The sequence below is a fragment of the Physcomitrium patens genome, chromosome 17, assembly GCF_059467195.1.
Source record: "Physcomitrium patens ecotype Gransden chromosome 17, ASM5946719v1, whole genome shotgun sequence".
NCBI lineage: Eukaryota > Viridiplantae > Streptophyta > Bryopsida > Funariales > Funariaceae > Physcomitrium > Physcomitrium patens.
In genome coordinates this window covers 12,449,748-12,459,877 of record NC_143426.1, presented here as the reverse complement: position 1 = coordinate 12,459,877, position 10,130 = coordinate 12,449,748, and the positions used below count along the sequence as shown (strand labels likewise).

General features: G+C 39.0%; 1 protein-coding gene across 3 annotated transcripts; it reads right to left on the bottom strand.

Moving 5' to 3' along the window:
• Positions 1 to 4,052: 4,052 nt before the first annotated feature.
• On the bottom strand, positions 4,053 to 8,014 carry LOC112294897 (dihydroceramide fatty acyl 2-hydroxylase FAH2). 3 transcript variants are annotated; one of them, XM_090243814.1, is made up of 10 exons: positions 7,766 to 8,014; positions 7,419 to 7,628; positions 6,652 to 7,064; positions 6,381 to 6,526; positions 6,171 to 6,252; positions 5,883 to 5,975; positions 5,527 to 5,723; positions 5,207 to 5,312; positions 4,854 to 5,009; positions 4,053 to 4,691 (listed from the first exon to the last, which is right to left on the bottom strand). In XM_090243814.1, the coding sequence occupies exons 3-10, from the start codon at positions 6,940 to 6,942 to the stop codon at positions 4,566 to 4,568; spliced, it is 1,197 nt and encodes a 398-aa protein (XP_090099940.1). In that variant the 5' UTR covers positions 6,943 to 7,064; positions 7,419 to 7,628; positions 7,766 to 8,014; the 3' UTR covers positions 4,053 to 4,565. The 3 variants fall into 3 exon arrangements, with proteins under 3 accessions (XP_090099940.1, XP_090099939.1, XP_024401647.1); XM_090243813.1 differs by having other exon boundaries at positions 6,652 to 7,176; positions 7,419 to 8,014; XM_024545879.3 differs by having other exon boundaries at positions 7,419 to 8,014.
• Between the last annotated feature and the right edge of the window lie 2,116 nt (positions 8,015 to 10,130).

The window sequence follows — 10,130 nt, the reverse complement described above, 5'->3', positions numbered from 1 at the left end:
TGAAGTGCAAACAAACTACAATATCCATTTTTGATGCTCATATATTACACACATGAAATAATATTTTATGCATTTATTTATATAATCTAATAAATATATTATTTTTTCTCAAAACTTCTTTAATTTTCTATATAGTTTGATCTAATATCTTACAATTACGTCTTATTTTTTTTATCTTATAGAAATATTGTGTCATAGATATAAAATTATGCATAAGTTGGGTTGATACCTTCTTTTGGCAACAAAGCTCCTTCCAAATGGCACAACTCTCTATTTACTCTAAAATTATATAGAATATTTTTTTGAAGCATAAATCTATTAATATTTACACATAAAGATGTAAATACATGTATAATATTGTATTTACAAATATTTTTTTTGAAACTCCCTTGTTCTTGCATCTTGGTCTTCAAATAAGTATTTTGAAAGTAAAATCAAAAAATATAGATATGATAGAGAAACCTTTTCTTAAAGACAACATTATCTAAATAATAGAGACTCCATTGATAACCAAGCTAAATATTTTTTAGTCTATTGTAATGCATTACAATAAAGACAAAATATTCATCTTGCCTAGATTATGTGCGGCTTCAACCCTTGTTTGATCAGCCACTTACCTTAATCCAATAACATCCCATCGCTTCTACTATGTATTTTAATTTTGTAGAATATTTGGTGCAATAAGTGCTTATTTGATAGAGATAGAACACCTTATCATATAAGATTGGTTTTATTTAAAACATAGAGAAATACTATACACGTAGGAATAGAAGCATGGAAAGACTTACAAAAATACAACTGCCCATAGGAGGTACAAGAAAAAGTAAAGAAAAAATTCACCTGAACTTGAACAAAGGGAGAAATTTTTGCAACAATAGTGGTAACAAAATCTACCTCGCAACTCCTACCACTGTAATACTTATTTTCCGAAGACCTTAGAAGGCACCCAAATAGAGCTTTGCTACCATTGCAGAATAACAAAGGTAAAATAGAGTTTTAGCAAACTGCACTAATAGCCAAAGAATCCAACAAATCTACATCAATAACAAAAATTTGGATACAACAGACAAAATAAAACTAATCTAGATATAGATGGGGCAATAGATATGGACCTCCCACACAATATATAATAATTGTTTGTAGACATCATGTGGAAAAAAATATGAGCACAAGCTAAGGTTGAGACAAAGTTTGTACAAGGCAACTCAATTGAATCCTTGCCATTGCAACAATGGCTTCTTTACTAAACAAGACAACACAAAAGTAGTACCACTTCTAATACACAACTCCACATCTTTGCATCAATGGTATTAATTGATATAGAAGACAAGGATCTATTCCGCCTAAGCGACATTGCTTATTGCAATAAGCAAGAAGGGCTTGAGAGGCTAGAAGTAGACAAGAGGCAAATAAGCAACACTCAAAAAATTAGAATCGAGTCAATCGAAGGGTCTGTTTTTAGGGTAATATTAAACAGGACAACAGAGCATAGGCCTATTTCCAGGGAACAAGCTGCAAGGGCAGGAAATAGGGAGCAAGGAATCTAGTAGGCCTCCTTGTGTTCAATCAACAGACATACAGCATTCACCCAAGGGCAAGAGCCTGTAACAAAGTGCACTACACAATGTAACTTTATTTTGCTTTAATCACAATGGAGTATTTGGCTTAATTGGTAGTGATTATGATAGAAATACACTGCAGTTTCAAGTGCAAATTTTTCATGTAGATCATACCAAAGAGGTGGGATTGTGAGGGTTGAATACAGATGATGGTTAGTGATTATGGGCTTTGCATCCAACAAAGAAACAACTACACAATGTCTACTTAAAGTGACCATCACAGGCCTACCAAAAACAATCATATCTGAGAGTTGAAGGTGTCAAGAAAACCATCAGCATATAATCACATTGAATATTATGGCATCACCTAGAGATACATAGTGCAGCTCCTATATCCACACCTGCAAGACAACATAGACTCATGAGCATCCAACTTGAAACTAAACTGGACATTTATGACAAACAAAATGTATCCATCATATATTTAAAATTCATAATAACAAAATGGATTGCAAGCAGCTATGATTTCACACCTCAAGGCCCCTTTTGTAGTAATTCTTTCTAAGCCAATGCAACTACATCAGTGACACAACTACACCAATCAAATAAGTTGAACACTGCATCAACTGTGATTGGAATAACATAGAATAAAAGGGAAATGAAACCAAATTCTCATATTAAGAAACAATAAAGGTCAAACGTTGGTCCAATGGTTGAAGTGTGATTGAAAAACAAAATTGCGAGCAAATTTACAAAGATTATGAGAACTCACCTTCCACACCTAATGAGATGCACAGCAATTTACACATGAGATTGACATCAAATGTCCAAGAAAATTTCACATACCAAACCTCAGTTTTTGGGCAGCATTTGAATTTGTAGAGGATCATAAACATGAGTGCCTTGGGCAGCAGAAAGTATTTGAATTTGTAGAGAATCATAAACATGACTGGCTTTGGCAACAATAATTGTTGATTCTGAGCTTTGGTGCTTGCTGCTTAAGATGACGAGGATTTGTGGAGGATGATAAATATCAAGGTTATAAAGAATTATTACACAGATTGCAAGACCACCTGGAAAATTGGGTGGAAAAAGTAAAAATAGTTGTTAGAAATAATAAGATCCATAATTATTCATAAAAAAAATATGCAACTGAAGACAATATAATAATAATAATAATAATGAAAATATACTACAAGAGATGTTTTTTAATGTTTGTCAAGTTAGTGTTAATATGATTTTATGGTCTTGTTTATTTTTATTGTTTTTGTAATTTATTTATATAAATTTTAATATTAATAATTTATTTATTTTTTTAAAGTGGAAGATGTTGGAAAATAAATTTGTAAAAATAAACTGTATTGTTCCTACTATCATGGTATCACAACCATTTTATATTTCAAATTTGACTCATTGGAAGATTTTTTTTTTTTTTTTTTTTTTTTTTTCAATCTATAAAAATTCAACATGTCATTACAATTTTAAGAAGTATGGATTACCATAACTCCAAGAATGGTATCACATCTTCAAATTCTATTATAATCATATAACAAAATTTCTTATAATAGTTGAATACACTTGTTTTATTGAAATTAATTATAATTTAGAGAATCAATTTGTAATCCTTATTTATAACATGGCATCATAGTTTCATTGAATTTTGGAAGAGATAAAATAATAATAATAATCATAACAAATGATGGCTTTATTTATTATTTGATTTTATCCCCTCATGCTAGAAAAAATGCAGCATGCCAAGGTGCAGGAGGCAACAAACAATTCAAAATCCACCCAATCCATTGCACATTCCAAGTATCCCGACAAGATTGAACTAAACTTGTGCACCACATAGCACATTTGAGTTGGCAGATGGGACAATTTTGCAATGAACATGGAGATTCAAGTCCAGAAAACATCATGCTCAGGGCTTTGTTTTGACACAACCCAAACCACCAGCAACTCTTTACCTGGGTCCTTTCCCACTGCAAGGGTTTAGACATTCCAGTTAAACCCTACAGAAATGACAGCTTCATAATGTTACCAAATTATTTATATTATTACCCTCAACATGTTTTGTTTCACATCCAGCTGGACACACAATTGTTTGCAGTGAGAGCTCATGTCACTCATTCCCTGGGTCTGCCTTTTTGCTCTTCTAGAAGCTTAGGAATGAAAGCATGTGTGCAAACTATGATTGGTAATGGACAAAATAACTGATAGGGTGGAAGCAGAGTTGGTGCATGAACCTTTAAATCTAATTTTGTCCACACACCTTGTGTTTGTATAGAAAAGGACAAAAGTACATTATACTTGATTATTGTTATAGTATTGTAAAGAAATAAAATAGAATAAAATACAAGCTGTCATATTGAGAATCATAGAATGATTTGGTACATGCGATGCATGTGATGCATTATATTATCTCCATAAGTCAAAACTTCCAAATAACAACTTTTCTTCACCAGGACAGAAATTTTCATGATGCTTTCAAAATGAGTTTCTGAATGTGGGTACCCCTCAAACTTTTGTTTTTGTTTATTTAGATCATCTTCCTTCAGACTATGACCAATAAGCAGAAGACTCTCAACTAAAGACACTCTTGTGCTCATACGCACGACCGAAAGTCCTATCTTTTTCAGTGTGTGTTCATGTGAGTCGTGTCTTCACAACTAACAAGAAAGATACAGCTTTCTGGTGCTTAGCAAAAAGCGAATTGTCTCATGTTTTTTTCTACAAGCAGTTAAACTGACCCAGGACTAAGATCATAAATTCAATCTTGGTCCATCCGGGTGAGTAACTAGTCAACTTCTATAACGTTTCCTGCAAGTGAATTTTACAAGCTAAACAGACGTTTGAAAACACTAGCCATTACGTGAACTTCCATTTTCAGCAGGTTGAAGAGGGACACCTTAGAATGGCGGCTGTGCACAATGAACGAATGCCTCCAAATTTGCTAATCTACATCGACATTAACAGCGAAGAAAATGGACTCCGAGGTTTCATGGATCACTGTATATCTGGTAACAGATTTTTCATATACTGCGGAGCAGTGTCGAAGACTGTGTCCCAGAAATGGGAGGTGACCCCAAAAGAATAATGCTCGTTTCTGAAGTGATGGTTCAAGTGAGATCTCTGCAGGAATCCACACACACAAAAAGTGCTGAGAAAATAATTCAGCTTACACCGGCACATGCTTTACATTAGCAATGGATGATCCTCTGGACTAGATTCAGGAAACAATGCCAATGTTGAAGCCGGAGAGCAGTAGGTTAGTTTGTTGCAGCAGTAGGATACCTTCAGCGATCGTGCTAGTTCGTTGTGAGGAGTGCCGAAGTGGAGGAAGTAGTGTGTGAGGTCATAAGCGATGTACATTAGCAGTCCGCCACTGAACAAGCTCAGCTTCACCGGCCTCCCAAGAAGCAGCACCAGCGGCTCGGTCAGGTACCAGATCTGTGAACAAAATTGTTCGTCAGTTAGAGGTTCTTGATTGTATTCAGACCACGTCAAAGTCGGTATCACGAGGATTATGTTTCATTAACCTTGCCATAACTGTAAACAAGTTGGTAATACATTTCTGTTACTTAATATCAATTAATATAAAGGATACCAAACAAATTCGGATGATGGCGAAGGTGAGGGTTCCTTACAATAATAACGAGAATTCCAGTGACAGCAGGTGGAAATACAAGACGCGTTCCGTCCATCGGATGCTTATGATGAAAGCCATGTAGAAAGTAATGTGCGGTACATGACCTGCGCAAATTTAATGCAGATCTCTTCAATTCTGAGTTTTTGAAGATAAATTGATAGAAAGAATCATGTCAACAGTATGAGGAGAGAATGGGGGGATTCATATCTTCATATAAGACATAATCCTGGTGAAGGTCAAACAAACATCAAAGCATTGTTGTGCTTAGACTTCCAAAATCCCCAGAGCTTTCCTTTTCATGCAGGATCGCTCACGTACCACTTGCCAGTCGTTTTCATGTGAAAAACATAGCGGTGCAACAAGTACTCAATAAACGTCCATATAAATGCTCCGATGGCCATGACGAAAGGTGCAGTAGATAGCCATAGTCCGCCTTTGTGGGCGAGGACTGCGAGATATATCACCAAAGGTCCCCATACTGCTGGTATTACCCACCATGCTGTTCGTGTAAAGAACTGCAACAAACGAATTCCACGATTGCTCACAAATCTGCAGCTTGAGTCCCAAAACTCGAAGATCTCAATGGACAATTTTCACTTCAGTTGAGAAGTAATTCACCAGGAATTCGTCCAAAGATACTCTAATGCCTGCAAACCATTCAAGGAATAGAGTACCTCAGCAATATCACTTTCAAAAAACCGAGGAGGCTCCTTCTGCACCACGGGGTCGTGCACCCATCGATCGTAGTCAGCACCCAATTTCCCAACCTGAACAAATTATCACCATGACATCGTCAACATCCAAATTATGTGATAGGCTGCCCGTAAACCTTGTGCGCTCACTTTGTAACTCAGGGATTGAGCTCGAAGCGCCATCTTCTAAGTTCAATTTTTCAAACAGCTAAACTATTTGTTTTTGTTATGAAAACTTCCCTCACATCATCCTGCGTAACTATGGCCAACCTGGAAGACGAGGGGCTTATTGAGATCCACAACGTATTTGCTTTCCTCGCTGCCACGGTTTGAATGCGCCGTATCATCACCACTGCAATTGCCACGGGATAATCACTACTTTATTGAAGAAAACTTAATAGCGAATCAAGCACCTTAATTGAGCAAAACATAAGCTACCTGACGTGGAAAAAGCAGGGGGAGGGTGCCCAATTACTGTACCTCCTGTAATCACCAACACGGCCGATGCGATACTGTTGGAGCATACGGAAGGCGTATTTGCTATGAGGATGAGAGTCGGGAGAGTCGCCCTCTTCGCCTCGCATCAACTTGCCGACGTCACTCATATGCAAATGCTGGTAGATTACCTGCAGCGAGGATAAGCACCTGGTTCAATTCTATTGTGTTGCACAAAAGAGTAGCAACCGACACTTGTAACGTTGCCAAACATAACTATTTCGATTGGCAATTGAGCCAAAGAGGAGAGGTCAACCTCTACACCGCCGGGATGAGTGTCCACAAATCGGGTGATGTCATAAACAACTCCGTCAACCACAACCCATGCATCCGTTTCGCTCTTGTGCTTGCTGATCTCCTCCATTGTCAGTACAAGCTTGTCTTCCAGAGCTTTCCTCCCTGTCTCCGAAGACGCCCCCTTCGGAGCTACTTGTCTCCTGATGAGCTCTCTGACAAACTCGGACTCCTTCCTAGTTTCCATTGGGGAAATTTGGTGCTCCGCAAAGCTTGATATCAATGGCACGGAGCTTAAGGGCACAGGTGTCATCAGATGCCGCTCTTTGAGAGCGCCTAACAGGGCTACAACTACACAACAGCCTCGGATATGAACCCCTTGATTTTAAAGCTCCACTTTGCTGTTGAACCACGAACTTCAACACACCCCGAATCCTGAAATAAACTCAAAACGACTTGTTCAACAATACAGTTTCAGCTGGTTTCACACGAACCGACACACGGCCAACCTCCATAATGGGTGGCTTGCATGCCAAGAGCGCAACACCTGACACAAGTTGCCAAGCAGATGTGGTAGCGCAATCTGATGGGATAAGCACTGCCAGTACAGACGAGCAAAAATCTAGTAAATCTGAATCATAGACCCTCGAACTTAAGGACGCGAACATTGTGACTTTCAAACTGGCCCTCCTACAGCCGGCTGCCAGCCTGCGCACGAGACACGACATTGTACCATGCAACTCTTGCCCACAGGCTTAAACTCAACTTGGCAGAACCTTGAATGCTCACCTGAAATCACGTTATTTCACGCAGTCGAGCTAACGCCTGCAGGTCTCAGTCCACTCCGATTGAGCTTAGAACGAGTTCCTGGGTTTATACTCTGATTTTGCAAAATCTATGATATGTACTGCCGAAAACGCGCCTGCTCAGAGATATGAAGTCGAAGTCTACTATGGTCGAAGCTTCCAGCCACAGCTCACGACCGCCACTTAACCGACACTGCTTGAGCAACTTGACTTGTGAGTTTCGTAATACACTTGTCACCACTCCACAACCTCCATCTATCACTGTATATAAATACCCAACAATCCATCAACAGTACTAGATGTAGATTAACACAACTTAAATGCACTTGCCGGCTCTCGTATCTATATTCACAAAATGCCAAGTTGGCGAAGGACTTTGGTGGTTGCAACGATGGCGGTCACGGCATCACGGAGCCCACCGCGGAAAATGCTTGAGACGGACTATGCTCAGCGGACGTGGCCAAAGACAGTCGAAGATCCCGTCAGAGGAAGTGCCAGTGGAATCGGACGATTATGTACTGCATTGGAGCTTCTGGTACCACGGCAGGTGCCATATGAACGAACTCAGGGCCTGGCCACTGGGGACTCACTACTCCCGCTTCATGCTGGACACTTAAATACTCGTCTGGAAAATGCTAGAACTGGATGCGCTCCTTTACACTCGCAGTATGGTTTCAAGCTCTACCTTCATTGAACGTTTGTGATTCAGGGAAGAGTCGAGCTCGGAGATCTGTGCCACGTCCATCGAGTGCCGAATCTGATCCACTCACTTGATAAATCTGTATTTTCAATTGGCATTATATTAGTTTAGATTGACTCGTGTGATCTCTCTCTCTGCTTTCATGAGCTCTGCAAGCAACGCAACTAGGATACAACCAAGCTCGTGGTCATTTGCTGAAAGTGGGGTCAGCATGGCCCTGCACAAGTCCTGACATTCTGTACAGCAGTAAGTTGCCGATTTTATATCGACACTCGTCATGTGACCTGAGCCGATGGCCGTCAACGAAACTGGTGGCTTCGTTCACGTACAGGCTATCATCGATCGATATTACCAGTCGTTCATTCATTTGCAACGAGAATCGTCCACAACCGACACTTTTATTATCAACCTCGACAGTGATTTGTCGAAAAACCAATGGGGTGATTTTATTTATATATTTATTTATTGATTCATTTTTTACTTTTTTTTACTTTTTTCCCCTTTAAGTATCACTTAGAAACACAACCCACTTTTTTCATGGCTGGAATCAGAATGGCATTAGCCACTTTTTCAAAGTGGTGTTCTTGATCACTACATTCTTGTCTGTTACGGTTAATTAAACCCTTGCAAAAACTTCTCATCTACGAATATCTCACGGTAGAGTGTACGGAAGTTCATGCAAGCATCAATCATTGTGGTCACCATTCCATTAGTCTTTACCCTTTGTGTCACAGTAGTTTTTAAACCAGTTTATTTTTTTATTTAGTTTTATTACTACAGCTCGGAGGAAGCAAAGACTCGTAGGATAAGCGACGCTTTGCCTCGCGGATGTTATTTGTTTAAATGAAAACAGGCCAACCCCACATGCCATCGCCCTCTTCTTCACCGCTACCACAACCAGCGCTGGAGCCAATTGAGCTTGACTTTATGAACCCTCCCAGCCGCTTTAAGTGCTGCCATGTGACGCGCTCAGGGAGCTGCAGTGAAGGGGTTTTGGTCCTACGCCTGCTCCAAGCCTGGCCACCAGTTTCAACGCCTCTACAAAACCAGCAAGGAACGACGAGGAGGAGGACGACGACGACGACGAGAAGGGACAAGTGCATGTCGTTTATCCTTCTTCGCACATCGGAGGGAGCCTCTTCTGTCCCTCAAGCAAAACCATGGCTACTACTACAATACAACAACAAGCGTTGCAAGACGAAAGAGCAGGGGGTGGAGGTTCCAAGACCACACCCAACACCCCCTCCCCCCCTGGCTGGGATTCACATTCGAACCCGCGATTGGACACCTCCCCTCGCTCGCCTCCTGTCAGATTCTGTGGATGATGAGCAGTTTCACCCTTGATGGTTATGGATGTGTTTTGGTTGATGATACTCTCTGTGAGGGGTTAGTTCATCCATCATGTCCCTCCCTCCCTTGCGTTGTGAATGCCTGCCTGGGGATGGATCCAACTCTTTCATGATGATATGGATGAAATAGAAAACAATTGCACCCGATTTTATTTTATTTAAATTTTTTTCATCAATTCTAATTAAATATATATACACACACACACAGATATATATATATATATATATGTATATTCATATAAAGTTACTGATTGATTTTTGTCAGTTATGGTTCAAAAAAAGCATTTTTACTCTTTGTAATTGGAAAGGTTTATGTAGGACTGCAGGTGCTTATAGTTAGGGTAGGGTATGAGAAGACAGGCTTTCAGAAAAAAATATCAATAAATAAATAATGTTGGAGTGAACATTTCATTAAGAGTTATTGATTTTTGTCTTGGTAAAATAAAATGTTACAATTTTTTTGTGCCCAACTGCAAGGGTTTCTGCATATATATATATATATATATATATATATAATTTTTTATTTAAAAATAGATGTTTTTTTTGTATCAAAAGCTTTTGAGGATAACAAATTTATTGTAGGTAATATGTTACAAAGATTTCTTAACATTTATTTTATAGTTTCTTGTGCTAATCTAAGATCTTA